The sequence below is a fragment of the Fistularia commersonii genome, chromosome 8 (genome assembly GCF_037954325.1).
Source record: "Fistularia commersonii isolate RoL2024-O1a breed Wild chromosome 8, RoL_Fcom_v1.0, whole genome shotgun sequence".
NCBI lineage: Eukaryota > Metazoa > Chordata > Actinopteri > Syngnathiformes > Fistulariidae > Fistularia > Fistularia commersonii.
The window spans coordinates 13413236-13435673 of record NC_141291.1 but is presented as its reverse complement, the minus strand read 5'-3'; the positions used below and the strand labels follow the sequence as shown (position 1 = coordinate 13435673).

The 22438-nt window shown below is 43.0% G+C and overlaps 2 protein-coding genes across 2 annotated transcripts in view; both read right to left on the bottom strand.

The window, feature by feature from the left end:
* Positions 1-13033: 13033 nt before the first annotated feature.
* Positions 13034-16539, bottom strand: prdm14 (PR domain containing 14). The gene is made up of 9 exons (XM_086150369.1): positions 16351-16539; positions 15924-16299; positions 15706-15753; positions 15453-15626; positions 15095-15388; positions 14812-15014; positions 14471-14572; positions 13617-13836; positions 13034-13317 (listed from the first exon to the last, which is right to left on the bottom strand). The coding sequence occupies exons 1-9, from the start codon at positions 16537-16539 to the stop codon at positions 13148-13150; spliced, it is 1776 nt and encodes a 591-aa protein (XP_086006495.1). The 3' UTR covers positions 13034-13147.
* Positions 16540-21460: 4921 nt separating this feature from the next.
* ncoa2 (nuclear receptor coactivator 2) overlaps positions 21461-22438 on the bottom strand; it is a 66617-nt gene continuing 65639 nt past the window's right edge. Inside the window, exon 22 of the mRNA XM_086151262.1 lies at positions 21461-21606. Within this exon, the coding sequence (XP_086007388.1) occupies positions 21595-21606 (12 nt within the window). The 3' untranslated portion in view covers positions 21461-21594. The remainder of the gene's footprint in view (positions 21607-22438) is intronic.

The window sequence follows — 22438 nt, the reverse complement described above, 5'->3', positions numbered from 1 at the left end:
AGCTGCAAAATTCTTGGAGCACTTCAACAGGTTTTCACCACTGCTACGCCTTTGCACTGCAGGACCCACATTAATGATCGGCAGGCTTAAATAAACCCTCTGTGGTTATTCCGTATCGATCGGGTGATCAGATAAGCTAACAGATCCGTGAAGGAGTCGTGCTGTAATTGAGTTGCTGTCGAAGTGTGGGTGTGTGGGTTTTATGTGTTTACAGGCACAAGGAATATGCCCGATGTATGTTCCTGAAGGATTATCAGCACCCTTTAAACACACTGTGGTGCATTTTTGCATGTGTTTCCTATTGTCGATCCAAGTGGGAGGAGTGCTCCCTGTGCTAATTATGAGTTGTAAAGCAGGTTGGGATTGCGGTTGTTGGTTTGAGTCCCAGAGGGGGATCAGTATTCAGCCTATCCACTGCACTGTATGATTGGACAGACTGCGAAGAGGCCACAGGTTAAGCTGAGACAGAAATGCCCCGCTAATTAACGCTCCAATAATATTTCCATCAATTTAATACTGTACTGTGTCTGCTTGAGGATTTGTGAAGTCTGAAATCATCTGATGTTCACAATGAAAAGAGTTTAAATAATGCATCATTTACATTTACCTCAGCAATTTTTGGACAAATTCATTATCAAAAAATTATTGTTTTACTGGTACTACTATTTTTTTTGAGCCCTGATAACCAATACAGTAGCAGTAAACATTTGCAGCCAATGTATGTTACAACTATAACATGTACAATTGTTACTGTTTTTCACAATTTAACAATACATTTGGCTCCAAGTATTTCTGTTTCTATGTGCGCCAAATAAAAGTAAATATAATTCAAATTCTGTAAAGATCTTACCACCATCTCATCTGTTCCTGACTGTGGAGACCAATACTTTTGTATATATTTTTGTTTTGTTGTGAAATGTAGGCTAGATACAACTATGCAACATCTAGTCACCGTCTTATGTTTTGTGCTACACTGCCATGTGTTGCATTGTTAAATATGTAATCTGTACATTTTCTTTCGTACACAGGAATACCAATTAAGAATTCAGGTCCCAATTTTGAGTGAACCACATTGATACCAATAACACCTGTGACAGTGTCTAGATTTCAAAAAGTACCAATTAATGTATATGGGGTGTGTTTGGTGTGTGTGTGAGTGTACATGTTACTTCCATGCTTCCATGGCCACCTGTGAGACTAATCTTACCTGACAGCTCCCTCACCACAGCAGCCATATCGGCAGCATACACAGACCATCCAACACACACAGACACACACACACAGACACACACACAACCACCTCTTGTCCCCTCAGCCTTGCAACAAACAGGGTAAAGGTTTGACAACAACAGTGACAATTAATGGACACTGACTCTGACTATGGGAGGGGAAAGGGGGGGGGGGGGGGGGTCATTAGGCATGTTTTTTTCCACAGCAGTTGAAGGGACAGTCTAATGGTCAGGTTCAAGACTAATAGAACACATGGGGATCACAGCACCTGAGAGCAGGGGGAGCTGTTGACGTATTAGGGACAACACACACACATACAAACACACATACACACACACAAATAAAATGACACATAGCACAAAGAACAATACGGATGCACCACTAAAGATTTTTTTTCGTCCAGTATTTTTGCTTGAATCATTTACGATTCCCATTAGACATACATCTTGCGTGATTCCAGTTTTGATGTACATGTTATGTGGCATGTTGAAAAATTGAAGTTCTTGAAGATACTATCTGAGGCAGGATCCCTGTCACATGTGTCCGACCCTGACCTTAAAGAACGTTTCCAGTGTGAATAATACACACAGTTACCTCGGCGAAGATGCATATCTCGGCCTCTGAATCGAGGTCTAAGCCACTGGATTTCCCAGCTTCTTCCCTCCTATCACCACACAGAATTGCACTTGTAGGGGAGCATCTTAACTCGAAGCTGTTGCCATAAATCTGGCATATCATCTAAGTAAACTACATGAGCTCATCCAGCAGCAGTGAAATATTACGGAGATTCATAAAGGTGATTATTGGTGATTTCCTCGGCTGTGGGCGGCACTAAAGGGAGAAGGGGCCTGCTGCTCTTTGACATGTTTGGGTGTGTTAGTGTTTATGTAGGAAGGCCCGCTCCGGTCAGGATGAATTGTCTGGCCTCGGTTCATTGTTTGCATCACCCGGCTGATTGTATTTCGGCTGCTGATTAACTAAGGCAAGAAAAATGCCACAGCTAAATATGCCAAGATGAGTGAATGACAGCTCATACAGTGTCAGCCGCTGTCCTCATAAATTGGTGCTTAATAAATGGAGCACCGAAGTTCTCTATCTCTTTCTAAGGCGAACCCTATCACTCCTACTCTTCCCCACTCTTCTCATCTCCATGTTCCCTCTTCCTTTAATTACTGTGTTCATGCTTGACGGGCACTGATGACTTGATTAAGCCTGTCGTGTGCAGTTCCAGTCTCTACCCTGCTGATGAATGGGGCTAAAGCTTATTAACTTACCCATTGTGATCAATAAGGTGCTGGGCCTGAACGCTGCAAGGACAGAGGGGAAACTGGGCTGCTCTCCATGCTGGCAGGGGGGGAAAGAAATCAACACACATGATTAGCGTGTGTAACCAATCTTGCAGCCCTGTGGAGAGTGGAGTACAGGTGGATTGATTTTCTGGATTATTCTCAGTTGCAGAGGCTTAAAAGCTCCCTCCACGCAAACACACACACTACCCACCTTGCATGTTGCTCATAATGAAAATGTCATCTTTAGTAGTGGATAGGACTGACGTAGAACATTCCGTGTGTTAAAAGTAATTCAAAAATGTTTCTGGAATCGGGCAAAAATTGATTGAAGGCTTTGAGTTCCGCTGTAGCTTGAGTACACAACAGTGACTGTGCTATATCAATAATGTGCAGTCCCAAATCCAAAAACAAGATTTTCATAAAAGCATGTATTTAGTGAATCAGAAACACTGATTTATGTAGAGGAGCTCAAACAATCAACTGTGAGAACAAGAGTTAATACCAAATTCACATAAAAGGGTCTTTAGTGACTTTCACCCGCATCAAAAAGTCTTTCAGCAATGCTACAGTCACCTAGAGAGAGAATTCCCCCACAGAAATTAGCCGGTCTTGTTTTTCTTCATTGATACCCGGGAGGCCTCAGATCACCACAGCTCACCAGGAGACACGAGATAAAGAAAGGTCACAAAACCTTATTCCCTGGAGGAGGCCTTTCTGCTCCACCGAGGCTTTAGAAATGAGAGGCTCATCATTGAAGTTAATTTCACCTCCAAATGGAAGCAGTCAGCATGCAGAAGCCTATACAAGGCAAAAGAGAGATATATCCAGAAAGTGACATCTCAACTGTTAGGCCTTAGAATGTGATTTTTTTCTCTTTTTTTTCGCTCTTCTGCAACAATAAGGCTTTTTTTTTTACTCCTCTTCACATTCATATATTGATCATTTTGCGGTGGTGAATTTCAATCTTTTTCTGTGAGAGGTGCCACTATTGATGTGTTACAGATGCAAGGCCGCACACACACACACACACACACACACACACACACACACATACAACTGAGAGGTGTTTGATTAATTTTTCATGCCAGGAAAAGACGCCTTGTGTTGCTGAGAAAATGCAGAGCATACGATACGGCTTTATGTTTGAGAGCTGTCTCTTGGAATGTCGGGGTCCTTAATGAACAGGACATTGTAATGTAAGACTCTAACTATGAGCAGCTCCAGCAAGGCCAAACAAGACTTTCAGCAGGATGGCTCGTATTGACCTCTGATTTCCCCTCTACTGGATGCTGTGTTTGAACAAAGTGTAAGAGTGTGAATGTGAGAGTCTTCTGGGAAGACCCCCTTAGGTGGATGTGTGCCGTTAATGTGACTGCAGGTCAGCTCCATTTCAGAAACATCGATCCGCTGGTGGGGTTTACAGAACGGTGTGGGCAGCAGAGCTGAGTCAGAGGAGATGCGGGACCAAATGTTGCACTCCGGGGGTTAAAAAAAAATTTCCGGACATCACGACTCCATTTATATTTTCTACAATTTCCTCTTCCTCTGGAATCAAGTGTGAACAGTGCTTGATTTATTCAAATAATTCATTTATTAAATGTTTATTGGCTAAACCTCTGTGCCTCATCCAAACAAAACAAACCTAAACAAAAACAAAAACAAAAACAAAAACAAAAACAAAAACAATGCAAAGAAGCTATAGTACCTTCTGCTTCTTTTACTGTGTTCCTCAAGCATGTGGTAGAAGAATCAGGTAAATAGGTGAGAGGCACATAGAGTTCATGCACCTGGAGACATAACGGGGACGAAAAAAGAAGAAAAGTATCAAAAAGGTTTAACAGATTTCGAGCAAACAACAGCGAAGGAAGAAGTCACTTCAGGTTTGTTTAAAAAAATATTTATCTGGGGAAAAAAAGATTTTAAAAGACAGAGGGGGATGTTTTAAATCTGCCGTCTAGACACTCGACAGGCGCCATGTAACGACGGCAGAAAATAAAAAGATCTGATGTGGAATGGAAAATTCATGCAGCGTTCAGCAGTTTTGCTTCATTGAATGCACATTCTCAGAAAAATGGGCCGACTCTTACGGTATGCTTCGTCCGAGATTCTGTGACTTCTATTAACCCGGTCAATAATTACATTGTCAATACCATTGTCTGGCATGTGTAGGTTTACGGGTCACCTGTTTTCCTTGTTTGTTAATTTAATCTTTAATAATATAATTAAAACCAGAAAATTGAGTTTTTAGCGCCCTTCTTTTTCTGAAATGGAAAATGTCACAACAAATGGTCTGATAACGATTGATTCCCGAAACGCAACTATTGCCACCACTAATTAATTGGCCTGGTGTTACCAGATGAATCGATGACCATCAGAAGATTGTCTGTGGCCAAGATGAATCTCATGTGTTGGAGATTGTTAAAAAGCATAAACAGATCAATGCGTCTCTACTTTATAGTCTTGGATATGGTTTACATATCCCTTCTTGATGTTCCAGTGTGTGTGGGGCCGACGGAAACCAGAGCTGTAACACAAGATAATTTGGCATATGGCTTTTTTACCATGGAGAGGTAAACACAGTGGGGAGGCCAGAAGAATAGTAAAACACACAGCTCAGGCCGGGCGTCCCAGTGGACCCGCATGTGGACACACACAGAGGACACAGTCAACGGACACAATGACAAAGGCTGGCTATTGTGCTCGATACAGGAGGATTTACCTCATTCGAATTTGTGTTTTTCGTTTCCTCGTGTTTCTCTTTCACAAGTTTAGTCTGCCTGAAAGTCGGGTCTCTCATCCCAATTCCTTTTTCCTCCCACACCGGTGACTTCTCTCACTTTTCGGGTCACAATGCATTCAGACCCGTCACAACACCAAAGGATGTTCATATCAGCTGTCAAACCTTAAACCCTAATGGGGGCTTTTTCAAAGTGGCAATCTTAACAGATCAATGCATCCCATAGGGGTCGGATTACAGAGACTTTCAATGACCACACGTGAAGGAGAGGAGAAACAAAAAGAGGATCAACATGAAACTAGAAGCATATGACGAAGACAGCCGGGACTGCTCGCCCAAACGGACTCGTAAACTTTTTACCTTTGTATTTGATATGGAGGCTATATAACTCCTCTAGTACTACATCCCTCTTGAGTCCACTTCGGAAATAATCTGGAGACTTATCTCCACCCAAAAAAGACCGAAACGGGAGTTTAAAAAAGGTGGCAACGGTAGTTCAAGGGGTTAGATGCCGGGAAGCAGCACTAAGGTGGTGCTAGGCTAGAGTGAGGCCATAAAGGGCTGTTAGGGTACATTAGGTGGAGGAGAGGGTCTTAAGGCTTCATGAATGTTTCAGTAGGACCTGGGCACGTGTCTTCCAACTGTACTGTCAAAAATCTATCATGAATCAGTATTGGAGGGTTGGGGGCCAGCGGCTCCAGGGCTGAGACACTGTCTCCCTTGGGAAGACAGTGCTGTTTGCCTGTGCTCCCACACACACACACACACACACACACCATGCATCTTAATAAGTGCCCTCTGAAATCTATATAGTCACAGATGTTATTGATATAATGCGGTTCATTCAAAACTGGGATTCTAATTCTTCTTATTCACACATGCACGCAGATATACACACACACATCCTAAGATATCTACAGTGAGAGCATCAAGCGCACCTTCCCCCTAATACACTCCCATCCTTCACGTCTCCTTCCGTGCTCTCAGCATCCAGTTCTTTCTGGGCCTCCTGAATGACCAGGGTTAAACGCTCACCTCTGTTTTTGCACCTTCACATAGCATCAGGTGCTTTGGCAGTTATTCCATCCCGGTGCTTGCCTTCTTTTTTTAATCCTGTCTCCCCTTTGACCCTGCAGTTCCCTGGGGGGGAACCAGGGTCATGGTTAATCATCCTCTGAACACCAGAGATATGGCAAAAGCATCCATTATCCCATCCAGTTGGTAAATGTTTCCACAGAGGGACAGAAGAGGCCGACTCTGACACCTACATCCTAGTACCTCCAGGTCAGCTATGTCAAAAATATAATCAGCTATCAAATGAAAAAAAAATCCTGTTTCCTTTAAATCATTGGTATAATGAATTTTAAAACAAGTTTGGTTTTAAACCTCAAACAAGTTATCCAATTTGTTAAATTAATCCACAATTATTGTTTAACTTGGTCAAACAATGGTGTAAATGGTTGGTGGAGTTAAAACCCCTAGAAATATCAGATTATCTGCTCAAGGACACACCTCTTCTAGTCAGATAGATACAGTTCCACATAATTTCAGATTTCAGTTTTAAGTCAGGATTACTTTTCGATATTCAGTTACTCCGCAATTGTATGTCATGTTTTTTGTTGTTTTATTACGGCGCATCTGAAGTTCTGTTTCTTTCTGTCACTCAGTATCTTGACAATAAATACAAGTTTTTGCTATTTAGGACAGCTTTACAATGATTGTGAAATGTGACCAATGTGATAGTTGTCACTTAATATTCATTTCTTAGCTCCTGCTTTATATGCACAATTAGTTGTAATTCAATAAATAACACTGGTAATTGGAAGTAGCTGATTGACAGACTTTGTTCCAGCATCACTGAACAAACCTTTTACTTTTTCTATTCTTTTTTTTTCCCACATTGCACTCAAAAAGGATTTGTGTGTTTGGGTATCTGAGTGCCGTTTCGCCTGAGAAACATTAATTGAGCTGAGAGCGTGACTGCTGGACCGCCTCAGCACAGTCCTATTTATAACCAGTGCTGCCAATTTCCAAGAAAACAGAAGAGCAAAGATTTATCAAAGATGGTATTGACAGACGTACAGATGTGATGTCTTTTTCTCCGACATACGGACAAAGAGAACACACAGCAGCCAGGAAAGCACAGTATCTGGTAGTGATTTGGTTATCTAATGATCAATATGAGGATAATAGTGCATTTCTGCTGTGTGTGATGATCTTCTTCTAGTGCTTCATTTTGCTAAACAGCTGGATTGTGGACCCATACCTGTAATGCCTACCTAAATCAAATTGGTTGCTGGACTGGGAGTATGAATGATTGGAGAGGGTTGAGGATGAATCGAGGGCGGGCAACAGGATGAGGGAACTAACTATCCACTACGGCAGTTGCCCTCCATTGTCTTTGCTGTTACTTTTGTTAAATGTGGTTGACAGCTATTAATGGTCTAGCTGATGACCTCCCCACTCTGCGAATCACCTCACGTGTCTGTCTGTGGCAGTATATGAACACATCCATCTACATCTGTGGGCTTTTGTGTATTTCCCTTGCTGCACGTATGGACACGTCTACCCCTATATGAGCGTATGAAAGTGTGGATGATGGATAGGTTGGCAGGCTTATAGTGCGCTGTGCGGCTCGGGCTTGTCCTCTGATGATGGCCCACGGGGATATCAATCATCTTTTTGGCCTGTGCGGCTGGCGGTTCCACATTCTGTTGGAAGAGATGAAGAGAAAAGCGTGGTGAGAAAAAAGACAAGAGTGCTTATCTGCTAATTCCCCTCAAGAGGTTTCAAATCCGTCATTTCCTCCACTCCTCACAGTTCTCAGATCATACATTCATAAGATTCATTCCTGTTTGCATGTGTATGAAGCGAAATTTGCCGTTCATTGCCGTGGTCCCTCTGTCCAGCAGTGGTGGAGATAAGGCACATATCACTTGACAAGATAGCGCATAGTCAATGCAGTCGCTCTGAATGGACAGCTTACTGAGGATTAGTCAGACTAACAGCAAACATCTTTAGAGGCAGGGAGGTCGCCTTGGCCAGGCCTAGATGCACATGTGGCAGGAGTACAGTGTCCATATGTTGTAAATCCTTCCCTTAGGGACAACACATGCATAGTATTTTACTTGCAGAAAGTATACCTTCTTAAATCAAGTGCTGCTTAGGAAAGTAGACTCTTAGAGGCTTCTCCGATTTTCCAATACCCTTCACAGATCAGAGCCCAAATTAATCAAAGCCCCCCCAGCTGTTGATTTAAAACAGCTTTTCGGAGGCGCCTTTTTTGCAATTTACATGTAAAAATCCCTCTCAGGATTTTTGCAGACCACCTTCGCACACATCACGCAGGCAGGCATCACTGTGTGTGTTTCCTTGGGGCCGATAGCACTGTAGCACCATGCCAGAGAAACATTCACCTGAAAGTAGGCCTTGGCACAACGGGAGCAACTGACATCATGAGGCCAAAGCCACACAGGATACATTTTCAAAGGTCATGATAGAACACCATGTAGAGGAGCAATATAATTACTCATTTATGCATCTGTCCGCACGCAAATTCTGTGTGAAAAGAGAGGCAGTGCAAAGTGCAGAGCGATGCTCTAAGAGCAACGTGTGCAAGAGAAGGACCTTATTAGTGAATCCTCTTCTCCACCCCACTGTTTCACTTCATCACCTACAGGAATAACAGTTAGGTGCATACAATGGTCTTGCGCATGAAGGCACACAGAGTGCATACTGGGAACTATTGTAAAGCGTGACTCACGGGGAGAAGAACCCTCTAACACTTTCTAACGTCCCGAATGACAAAGGCAGATGTCAACCTACAAGCAGACTTACTCTTTTCACCACAGAGTTACATTTCAATCAGCACCCTGGAGTCCATCAGAGGACTGATAGTTCAAACGCAAGTAATAAAATAATGTTTTCTCATGTTGTCGTACACTGGCGATAGATAAACTGTAGTTTACAGTGGGTGGTTTGGGGGTTGCTTTGTGTATGTTGGGGGGTGGCAGGCCCAAATATGTTACCCCACGGGACCAAAGTGGAACCTCACACCAGCCCCCACAGAGACGAATAAGGCCATCTGCCCTCTTCGTGCATCAATCCCACCTCGAAGACACACACACACACACACACACACACACACACACACACACACACACACACACACACACACACACACACACACACATTCAGTGTGGGGCAGCAATATGGAGAGGCTTTACAGACGGTGTTTGATCTGCCTTTCATCCAGTCAGCAGCATGCAGGCCACTGAACATCTCAGTGTCTCCCCTGCTGTACTGTCCACTGTCCCAGTGGAAATCACAGACCAACAACAACAGATCCATCCTGAAGCGGTGAATGGCAGGACGCAAACAGAACAACAGGAGGGGGCACGGATCATCTCGACCGTCTACACTTGAATGACTTCATTCAAATGTTTCTTGTGAAGCAAGGCGTCACATCGATAAGATGCCGCTGCTAATAGGCAGGTGATTGCATTTGAGCATGTTATTTGAGAGACATGAGAAAAGTGGTTTTTAAAATCTTAGAAAAAGTAAGAAAAATTGAGTTGATTAGAAATGCTGCTTTGCCCCTTAAACTCAACAAACATAAAGTTTCTATAGGAATGGAATGAATGTAATTGTAAAGAAGACAGAAGACCAAACTGCAAAGTTTCAACTGACGTACAAGGTAGTCAGAAAGATATAAATCAGACTTGGTTTTAAAGATTTGCGTGATTATGGACGGCCATTTGGCCTGTCAATTAACAGGTGATCTGTTATCTTAAACTATCGTGATTTGGTGAAAGAAACCACGTAAAACCTGCTTAAATGGATTCTCTAAAATATAAATGAAGCGTATGATACAGTTCTACTTTATCTTCATCACTTGTGACTTTTCGTGTGGTTTAGGAGCTCGACTGGAGTGGTGCAGGCAGAGCGAGGCACAGATGGACAGAGAGCTGGTGTGGTTACAGTTTATGAGTTCACTCAGCTAAGAGTCTGAAGCCCGTCTGAAGCAAAGTCTCGCCTCAACATCGGCCAGACTACAGCGCAGAGGCACACACACACACACGGAGCGGCTATTAGGGAATCAATAGAAGCTAATACATCAGAGAATTTGACCACTCAGCTTCACTGGTTTAGCAGACTGAGAGGAGAGGAGAGGAGAGGAGAGGAGAGGAGAGGAGAGGAGAGGAGAGGAGAGGAGAGGAGAGGAGAGGAGAGGAGAAGAGAGGAGAGATGTTCTTTGATTCAAAAAGCCTTATTATGACACAAGTAACCTCATACATTGTTTTGGAAGTCAGGGTGGCTACTTAGCTGAACCTGGGAGAGGATTAACCACAGCAAACACAGGTCATAAACTCCACTGCGCCTATCATTAATATCACATTAATATAGAGATACATCTGATAGAAAGCTCTCCAGAGGCACCGTTAAGGTGCTTGTAACTCAAGGGTGAAATCAATCCTTATAAATGACCTGCATTAAAAAAAGAACTCTAATGTCCAAACACTGAGCCTTAAATCAGCCAATGTGAGAGGTGCTAGTAAAACCAGCCTTTGAGCAGGGCTCGCTAACAATCTCTGTATTTCAGTGCTGGCAGCTCATTCTCCTTCGCTCCCTTCTGTCTTTCTTTCTTTCTCTGTTCCTCGTCCCATCCTTCTCCTCCACCCCTCTGCTTCCAGAGGACCACAAAGGGGTGTATCTGGTCTTTTCACTCCAGGCCCCTTATGGAGACCTGGGGGTTGTACAAATGGGAGGATCGTATCCAATGATGGTGGGCATACACTTGTTCAACCATCCATATTTTGTCTATTTGAAGAAAGGGGAGGCTGTTAAACTTTTAGTTTAGTTGGCGACCTCTGACCCTTAAAGCTCCTTCTAGTTAGCCAGTCAGTTGAAGTAAAAGAAATGGGGACCCTGCTCATCTCCTCTGTTCACAGGTAGAGAAGATCACTGTCCATAATGGTGTCAGTCTCAATATTTTCTAATCATTTAGTTTTTGCTGCTGGCACTGTGGCATATTTCTTCAAAGTTTTTCTGTCCTCTCGTCTCCCCTCGCTCTCTCCCAAGAGCCCACATTTCACCTGCACAACTTCAGTGTACGTGCATGTTATGCATTTTTTACACCGCTCATGATGTCTTCTAATGCCTGATTTTATTTCTTTCCTCACCTGATGCTCAGCTGTATCTCCTTGGCAGAGTCTGTGGTATGGCTTGGGGCCAATATGGCAACTGACATTGCTTATCAGGATCTATCTTGTACATTTATAAAATGTAAACACAACGGTGCCGTATGCTGATTTTGTGATGTATCTATTGCAAGTTTATGTGTTTCTCAAGCAATTTAAAAAAAGCTTAGTTTTAGGTTATTTCAAGCTAAACAGATGCTTTGCAGAGATTTCCTGGTACTTGAAGTTGAATTTGTGTGAAAACACTCATGACTCTCTATGCTTTGTTGTGTTTGACAACATGCCGTTATTGTGAAGCACAGCAAGCAGGAGGTTAAAGGTGACATAACAGAACAGCAAGACAAAGACGGAACACTGTCTCATCTGTCAGACACCCTGCGGCTCGCACCACTTTAGCAACTGGGGCTTTTAACACACACACACACACACACACACACACACACACACACACACACACACACACACACACACACACACACACACACACACACACACACACACACACACACTTTCCAACTATCTATTTATCTTTCCTTCCAATCTGAGGACAACACATTTGGGCCACTTGGTGACAGTGTGAGGGCAGATGTCAGTCTTTGTGTGGGGGGCAATAGACCACCTTACTGCTACACACTATTGTCATTCATTGGGTCCAGTGGGGTTTGTTCGCTTCCACTCAGAGCATCACTTGGTTACACAGCAGACAGTATAGATAGAAGAGGAACACACATACCAGATCAGAACATACATGCATGACAGCAAAATCAAGTACTATCTGTTGAGCACAATCTGGAGTATTCAAACAAATTATTACCATTTTATAAAAAAGGAAACAAAGACAGCTCATGATAGCTCTGTCACTTGTCAGGATTAAACACAAATCAAATGCAGGCACTAGCAAACTAACTGATGTTTTTGTCAATAGATTTTATTTAAATCGCCATGGTAGCAAAATCTCCATTTTCAATCAAAATGATGACAAATGCAGCAACCAATAAAGGGAATCTGATATTAGTATCAAAAGTTGTCTCATGCAGCGCAAGGTAAAGCACTTTCCACTTCCATCATGATTTTTAAATAACAAATGACCTTCTTGTTGAAATAACTAGAACAGACTAATAAAAAGAGAATTTCATGTGCTGACTTGTTTTCATTCTTGTTTTCAAATGAGGACACTGTCAATTGGCTTTCATATCACAAAAATTTTTATCAGACACTTTACAATTACAACATGATGTATTTTATTCACAAATAGATTCAGCGCTGTAACAGTAAAAATTGCTTTGCTTTTCAAGCGTATGTCAATACAAGGAACCCTAATTAATACTACTAATAAAATAATAACATTAATAACAATAACAATGGTTCCACATACTCCTGTAGATAATGAAAGCTCTTAGCCACAAAACAACACACAACATAGAAATGCAAATAAATAAGACAAGGTTTGGTTTTTTTTTTGTTTTGTTTTGTTTTGGGTTTTTTAAGCAACAAATTAAATTATAAGGTGCCTATTTAAATAGACCTTGTAAAACACAATCTTGTTTATTAATTGCGGTTGATAACAAGAAAACCACGAGTGTCTCCTTTTACCACGAAGTCCCATAGATTTACTATTCATGCCATATTCGGGTCTTTTAAATTTCTTGTAAAGCTCGTTACTGTTTCGGAGTGTGAACGATAAATGTCCTTCAGTTCCAAGGCCGGTATTCGGAATTGGAAATATTTAAACCGGTGTAAGGGAAGCTCTGTCCGCCGATATGCTCTAATTTGGGATTGCCGTCCACCGAAAGCGCGGATACTTCAGGTGCTGAGCCGACCGTTAGCGACGGCAGGACTGTGTTGTTCGACGGTTGTCTCTCTGCGAAGACAAAATTCTGCTTGAAGTCAAAACTTTAAAGGCCTTCGTTTCGGTCGCCAAACTTTAAAAAGCCCCCCCCCCGTTATAATTAATTACACAGCAAATAATTATCGCCCAGAAAAGGTGGAAAGACGTTTTAATAAAGCACCAAAATGAAATACGTGTGGCTCGCATGCTAGCAGGCTAATTTATGAGCGACTATTCCAATAAATAAGTCATATCACATCAGATAGCGTTTACTGTTATTATTAAACAAAATATCACCCATTTTTTTATTTTTTACATGCGAACGCTCTTACTTTTATGGCTTTTGACGTGAAACCGGAGCTCCTGCTCCTCCTGGAAGGAAACCCCGCACAGCTCGCAGGGGAAGGGCTTGTCCCTGGCGTGGGTCCGCCGGACGTGGCTGTCGTGGGCGGCGTGGGAGGCGAAGGCCTTCCCGCAGTGTTTGCACTTAAAGGGCCGCTCGCCGGAGTGTTGTCGAATATGAGTGCGCAAAATACTGGAAGCCGTGAAAGCCTGGGGGAAGGTGAGAAAATAAAATGATAAAAAAGAGAATGTTTCAAAATGTTTCATAATTACACCATCGACGGCAGGATTAACCCGGACTAGCTAAACGCCCGATTCGCTCGTTTTAACTATTTCCGTTTTTAATCAACCCATCAATTCCGTTGCTTTATAAAATATCCAACTCATTCAATTTGATTTTACCGTTTCGATATAATCCAAGATTTGTTCATTTAAAAAAAAAACACCATTGAAGTCTTCTTATGACACCCGCTGGTTGGAGCTTACTTTAGCTCTTTTTTAACAAGAGAAAGGGGTTTGTTTAACCAAACCTTCCGCGGTGCATTAAAATAGGGGGCGGAAATGGCGAGAGAAAAAAAAGAAAGTAAATGAATAAAGAACGTCTGCTCATTCCGGGACCGTAAATAAAGTCTAGATTTTATTATTCTAGTCACTAGAATAATCCCGAAAGACAAAGGGGGGCTGGCTGCACATCTGGCTCATAATTGGCGTGTAAGTGTCTCACGGAGCGTGTCCGTGGAGGGACACGGTCACGGGACGCCCTGGAAGTCCGGAGCTCAAACCCCGCTTAGAATCTTTATTTCTTGAACTTTCTTTTGATATTTGACAATAAAATTATCCTCACCTTATTGCAGTAAACACACTTATATGGCCTCTCCCCCGAGTGGACACGCATGTGTTTGTTGAGGCTGCTCGACTGGGAGAAACTTTTCCCGCACACAGAACACTGCGAATAGAAGAATAAGAGGAAGACACCGTTATATTTGTTTGTTTTTACTTGGAAAATATCGGTCGTTTTGCACTGCATTGAAGTCTATGGGGATCTTATGAAATTGAAATCGAATCCGGGAGCTGTTCTTTCAGCACCACGCGTCCCCACGTAACCCCCGCGTTGCATTCAGGGAACCGTCAAGCTAAAAATGAACAATAATAATGATGATAATAACATAAAAAAAAAAACTTTACCTTGTGTGGCCTGTGTTTTTCGTGAACGTGTAAAATGTGTATCCTCAGTCTGTCTCTCTTCTCGAACGATCTGTTGCACAGGTGACACGGGAACTTCCTGTCGCCCTGGTCCACGCAGCGTGTGTACTTCAGGTGTTTGTCTCTGTAGTACTTATACGCAAACACCTTGCCGCATCTATCACACTTGAAGCCCTCACCGGAATCTGAGGGAGAAAAGAAAACCCTGAGATTTATTTATTTTGCTCATGCATTCATTCATTTATTTCGTTTTTATTTATCAGACCTTCTGTGGGTGGAACCGCGTTGTTGTCTTCCCTGGAGTCTTTCAGGGTGAGCGGGATGCCCAGGAACTGCATGTAGCAATCTCCGTACCAGACCAGCAGCTCCTGGTTGGGTCTGATGTCCTTGCAGGCCTCGTAGAAGATCTGACCCTGGACCTGCACGGCGATCAGATTCTGCTCCTCCGGAAAACGTGCGCATTTCACCAGAGACATCCAGTTCCCAGACCCGCTTCTGCCGTCCACGAAGTGACTCAGGCGGCCGTTCTCGAACACCTGAGGCGGAAAAGGACGGGCGGGTTGAGAAGAGTCGGCGTGGGGCCCTCGGATCAGAAGTGGACAAGAAGAATATTGTTTTTAGATTTTTCTGTTTTACCTCCCACATCAGAGTGTTGTCGTCGTATGTTTTGATCTCGCTGGTGTTCACCAATTTTCCCTGGAAGGGTCCGAAGCGCGTCCCCTTGGGGAGGCTGGCGCTGTCGGTGAAAACCCCGCAGTGGGAGACGTTCCCCCAGGATGCGTGGACGACTGTCAGCCCTGATGATGGCGAACAAATATATTTCAAAAAGATGAAATAAACAGAAGGGAGCTGGATCAATAAAAAAAAGGAGCTCACCTTCCGGAAGCTCCAGGGTGTCCTTGTCAAAGGGTAGGACGTGGTTGTCTGACACTGCAAAGAAAAACATCGAAATACATTTTTAAAAGTCTTTTAAAATGACAAATAATTCACATTTAACTTAAACACAATTTAGTGTGTTTTTTTTAAATAGCTTTTTTTCTTGAGATATCAGCTCAGATTTTTTTTATGTGCTTTGGAAATAACTTAGAAAGTACCTGTTTTTTCGAGCAAAGCCACCCCCGATATGGCGTGGCCCCCCCTGCGCTCCTGGCCCCGGGAGTACCCGTACAGCACCGTGAACAGGTCGTCCTCGCTGAAGTTGTACGAGGTTTTCTCCGGCGACGGGTCCGCAGCCTGCAGGCGGAACAACGTCTGTTTGGGCGGCGAGGAGGAGGAGGAAGAGGAGGAGGGGGGTGACGAAGAGCCGCAGGGGGACCTCTCGCTGAAGTCCGAGGACAGGGGCCCGGCGGCGTGTTCGGTCACCACGGCGGCCAGCTCCTCCGGTTTGGGGTACGGGTGTCCCGGCAGCATCTGGCCGAGGTAAGGGAGGCCCGCGGCGGCCAGCAGCTGGGCATGGGGGCCGAAGAAGGACTGTGTCCCGCCGGGCACGCTGAGCGGCAGGGGCCCCGGGCCGTCCGACACCAACGGACCGAGGGTCTTGAGGGGCTGGAGCAGACCGTGCGTGCGGGGGAGGAAGTCCACGTAGTGGTGGCTGTGGGGCCCGTGGAGCGGGACCGGGTAGAAGCCCCGCGCCGGGCTGCCCTTCAGCATCTCGGCCGGGAATCGCGGGTCCTTCAGCACCGGAGGGACGCTGGAGAGGGACAGCGACATCACACCGGAGGGGGGGTGAGTGGGAGGCGGGGATGGAGGGGGTGGAAATGGAGTTGTTGTTAAATAGCCTTCAGGGCGACGGGGGTGGGGGAGGGTGGGAGGAAGGGGGGGTAGTTTTAAAAGTTTAATGTAAGAAGTCTAAAAAAAGACAGCAAGAGACGGTGAGAGAACCTGAAACTGATCGATTTTGATTTTTTTTTAAATCCTACATTTCTCTGCATGTGATTGACTCCACGGCCAGATGAAGTGGTTGCCATGGTGATAATTATTATTTTAAGGATTATTTAAGCCTTATGAAATGTTTTTGATCATATTTTCCCATTTCTTTCTTTTAAAGGGCAAGTTGGACAAAATGTTTGCCGTTTTCACCCAGCGGAGTCCGCAATTAAAGCAGGTAGACGATTTTGCAATATTTCCAGCCGGACACACACACACACACACACACACACACACACACACACACACACACACACACACACACACACACACACACACACACAGAGGACTTCATCGGCTGGAAATGACCGGCACACGGTGCATTTTTTTAGGAAGTGTTTACCAGTCAGCCAGTAAATAGAGATACAAATCAGGGTCGTGACATCGATGCAAGGAGAGCAGAGGTCACCGTTAATGACGCCTTTATAAAGACTTTACAATCACCTCCGATGGGGGGGCGTCTGCTGCGGGGTCATTACTGGGCCAATATGTTCACATAAATTAGTATTGCCAACAGGAAATAAAATCAGGAATTTCCCAATGAAGTGCAAACGTTAAGAGGAGATTTATTTTTAAAACTAAATCATATTAAAATAGTCCAATGACGTAGAAACTCGATCTGGGATTAAATGATTCTTACCTTGTTGGAAAGAGGAGTTGAGTTTCACAAGGCAGGGATCCCCTGCATGTCCGCAGCAATATGACACAAGTCTCAACTTCGGGGGTGTGTGTATGTGTGTGTGTATATGTGTGGGTGTGTGTGTGTGTCGGGAGGCTCCTTTCTCTGTGTGTTTGTGCGCCCATGGTCATCTAAGGCCAATTTTACTGTACACTCAGGTCTGGAGAGGAGGCTTCCTATTGGCCAGCGCCACCTCATGCATGTCAATGTGTGTTGTGTGCGTGTGTGCGTGTGTGTGTGTGTGTGTGTGTGCGTGTGAGACGGAACAACCCACTGCGCGTCCATGGGAGAGAGAGAGAGAGAGAGAGAGAGAGAGAGAGAGAGAGAGAGAGAGAGAGAGAGAGAGAGAGAGAGAGAGAGAGAGAGAGAGAGAGCATCCCATACATTTCCACATGAAAGCCCCCCCCACTCCATCAGATGTTATCTCAGGACCCCTGGAGGAGGCAGAGGTCCGTTTGGATTCAACTCAGATATCCATTTCGCTTCCCCTATCTTAAAATAAATAAAACAAAACAAACAAACAAACAAACAACTATTCATGCAAAAGCCCCTATATCAATTGGATTTATTTAGGATTCATTTCAGCGCTTATCCTGAGAATAATCTGCTAGTCTGCTGGGAGTTTAACTTTTCACAATTATTTGTATACGTTTTTTGTTAACAAATTCCATTAATCACTTAGTTAGAAACCTTCTGGCCAAGTCTGTGATTAAAAACAATAAAATAAGAAGCCTTCATAGCATCCTGATCTCAAACACCAAATGAAACCAGAGTCACTCAGTTACATTTTTGCAATAACAGAATTCTTTATTTACAAGGCAAATAGCATCAGCGAAGCCATATTAGTTCACAACTTGCATAACTGTGGTTTAAACTTCTCTTGTAGGCTATATCTAATTTTGCATAAAATGCTCACGCACACTAATGTTGATGCAGGGAGGCAAGGGGGGTACAGTGTGATTTGTGTGAACATTGCATGAAATAAACCTCAGGGAAAAAAAACAAAACAAAAAAAAAACAACACATCGAGCTTTCTTCGGAAAGTCCGTATAGTATTTTACATATTGCTTCAATATCCCTATGTATCTTTTTTTCCATACAAACATTGGGGGACAGCGGGGATGTAATCAGTCTTCAACCCAACACAGAACACAGCGATGATTGGAACAAGTTCAAACCGCGAGTCTCCAGAAACTGAGGATCTGAAACGTGTTGCACCCATTCAGCTTTGTACACGTCATTATACAAATTTATACAGACAGCAATGTAATGTACAAGAACAACAGACGAAATCTAAGGCATTATGCTAGGGTTTTTAGCATTTCAATGTTGCATCTTAGCTCTAAGAAATTGGCAGAGAATACAAAAGGGCATTTAAAGTTCTTCAAAACCAAGTTGAAGAGAAAAAATATTTTCGTTTCGTGGGTCCATAGCCTTGGCAAAACCATTGATTTGCACCGGTCCTCGTTATAAATGCTTAAAAAATGCATTGCTACCACATGGCTTTAAGTCTTTTTTTTTTTTTTTTTAAATCTCGACAATCTTTGGAAATTTGCAATGGGCTGTGAATTCATTCTTTGAAATGGCTCAAAGGGCTTGTTTTGCAGGACTGCGTTTTACAATCAAAAAAGCACTTGTCGAAAAGAAAAAGAAAGAAAGAGGAAAAAAAGCATGGTTTCATGCCCTCGGTAAAACAACAGCAGGACATCAGCAGTGATGACAACCGACACAATAATACAGTCCTTTGTCCTGAAGTTAAACCGCTGCGGCTTTAACTCCGTTACTCAAGGAACTGTGTTTGAAAGAAAGGGATACCTCTGATGTAAACACAGAGAGGAGGGGGATACAGGTGTGGACCATGTGGCCATATTGACAATTACACCACCAGTCAGATTCTTAGGTTTTTAATGACAATACATTCAGAATGACTCGTTCTGTTTCATGCATCTACATTGGACCCTGTTAAGTGACATCATCGTAAATTTATTGATTATGTGGGCCCCAAACCATGTTAACCAAGTGACTCATAATGAAAATACAGGCGTAAAATTTCGAAATCCAATTGAAAAGTGATAGAATATAATATTTGGCTTGATCTGAGTCCTGGGTTAAATAGTTGATATAAAAAGTTTTGAGGAAAATGTACTTTTGAGGTTAGAGGAGATGACTTGCTCTTGATCTCGTAAAGGTCAAACTGAACCCCTTTTTTGGGGGCACAAGAATAGCATGTCATTAGCGAACACTTTACAGTTGAACTAACTGAACAAACTAAGTGCCTGAGGTCTTAAAGTATGGCTGTCTCTCAGAGCAGGTCTCGAGAAGCGTGCAGTCTCAGCTCTGACCTCTGCGATAGAGGAGTGGCTGGAGGCAGAGAAGGCCAATGATGTCCAATTACCTCCCTCTCAGGCTTCAGCCAATGCTGCATAATCTAATAGAAACGCTGTTTGTGGATTTAGACGTCCTTGATACAAACTGCAATAAAAAAAACGTGTTTAATACTGCATCCAAAGGTGGAGCAAAAATGTGTCCTTTTATTCAGGAAACTGTACAAAAATTACAAAAACAAAAACACGAAAAAACCCCAAGAGATTCTCAAGTAATCGTTATTGCTTGTTTACATCACACCAGAACAGTTTGCACCTAGCAGCTTGTATGAAGCATTTTTCACTCCAGACAACATAGAAAGCACACTTCTGTTATTTTTTTCGAGTTATTGTATGGCTGTGTTGAATTTATCCTGTTTTATTTACTTTCATTTTTTCGTGATCTATGCTAAAGGCAGAGAAGCAAGCGATAATCTGTACACTGTATACACAGCACACCCCCTTACAACGCTTCCATACGTTCCACCTCCCACCCTCCCTCCGCCCCCAATCCCCGCCCTTGTCTGCATCGTACCAGATCGTCACAACATGAAGGCTTCTACTTTCCGAAAAAAAAAAAAGAAAGAAAAAAAAACAACTAAACAAACAAAACTAAAACCAGCTCTGCTTCAAGTGGCAACTGTGACCAGACAGGGCGGTGAAACTTTAGCCTTCAGAATAAAATAAATAGAAAAAAATGCTTTACTTATTGGTATGTACAATCTCTGTAATTAATCAATTTTGACATCTTCTCTGAAACTACAGGACCTAAGCATAATCTATTATTCAGGTTAACAGAAGAATCTTCTCAGAAAGAATACAACCATTATTGTTAAAATTATGTAAAAAAAAAGTGCCTCTGTCACACTTTTAGAAATATTCTTTTCTTCTTGCTACTAGGATAAACAATCAACAATAATTAAAATGAATCTATACAGAAAAATAAAACTTAATTTAATACACTATATAAACCTCTTGACTAAATCATTCTAATCAGACAAATTACCATTCCACTCAAACCATTCTTCTGCAGTGTTTTTCAAGATCATGGATTTTTTTTCCAACCACATCCTCACTCCACATCTTAATTACCACCCCCCCCAAAAAAAAACAAAAAAGAGAAAAACAAATAAGAATAAAATACCCCCCGCCCCCCCAATAAAATAAAACAAAAACAAAAAACAGCTAAAAGGCAAAACCGGCTAAGTATTTGAGCTCCAACCATAATTCCTAACATGTCTTTTAGTATTTGCTGCCATTTTGGAACTATGTGGAAATACCACGAATCTGTGAGAAAGGTAAAACAAAAAGGGGGGAAAAAAAAAGGAAAACAAAAAAATGAATCAGTGTATGTCATTTTTGAGATGAGATTGTAAATGGCCGCTGTCCACTGAGAGGAATACATTCATCAGAACGAGGGATCCCGCCCACTGCTGCCCCCTACAGTCAGTGTCCCCCACCAGGAGGCCTACAGTAAGTCACACTACGGTGAATGCAGCTGGACAGGCATACACACTGGCTCATCGTGAAGCTCTCCTCCAGGAGGTTTAGGCGTGTTGGACAGAGCTCCGCAACCCTTCCCCAGCCCTCTTCTCATACTCCTGTGTCTGTGTGGGGCCGGGCCCCTCCGGGATCGCCGAAGAGGCCCAGCCGGGACAGACGGTTAAGTTGCGCTGGGGAGACGTTGTCAGGGCGCAGTATGGCTGGTTCGAGAGGACCGTCGGTTGGTTTACATGTTTGTACATATTTGCTCCTTGCACCAGCTGATCACTGAGGTTCAGGGTAAGTCATTAAGGGTCAACAGTATTTCTGCAAAGAGACAAAAACACATTTAAGTGGCAGTCTGGAATTACAACCTGACAGCTAGTTAACTTATCTCAGCTTTGAAAGAAAAAAACAAAACAACGAAAAACAAAAAAACAATTACAACCTATCATTAGAACACAGCTTGATACTCAAGGCAAGTCGGTAAAGTGTGCAAGCTGGCACTAATAGCCAAACTGTAAATAATTGAAATAATCTAAGTGCCAATATATTTCTTAATCCTGGAAAAGTGATAAATCAAGTGACAGATATACTAGTATGTAACAACAGTCTAAAGACTTGTTAAATATTCATGGCCCTTTATTAGGCTTAAAAGCATCATGGACTACAGCGATGCATTCCACGTTCCCAGATAACAATACCAGCGAGACAAAGGAAGAGGGATTAACATGGCGAACATTAAATGAGTGATAATCAACATACTTGGGGAGACGATACAGAAGAAATACCTGGCCACAGTAAGTATGTCAGGGGGATGACTTGCATCTTCTAATCCTGCGTGCAGTGAACACGCTGCACTGACAGCTCTAAACCACCGGGACTACACGTTAGGAGAATTAACAACAGCCAAGCCTTTGAACATAACGCAGTAATGTCTATCGGGTATAATGGTTTGGCTCTAAAGTGCCCGCTGCTAATTACATCATTGTCCTCTAAGTTCAAGTCGAGCACAAGAACTCCGCCTCAAGGAGTTACGTAAGCTACGGCAATAAATTATTCACTAGCGTGGCTGTTCGATAAGTGTGCCCAGACCCTTTGGGCCTCACAATAAGACACACGTGTTTAGAAGGAGCCCTACGTCTGACACGCTTTTTGA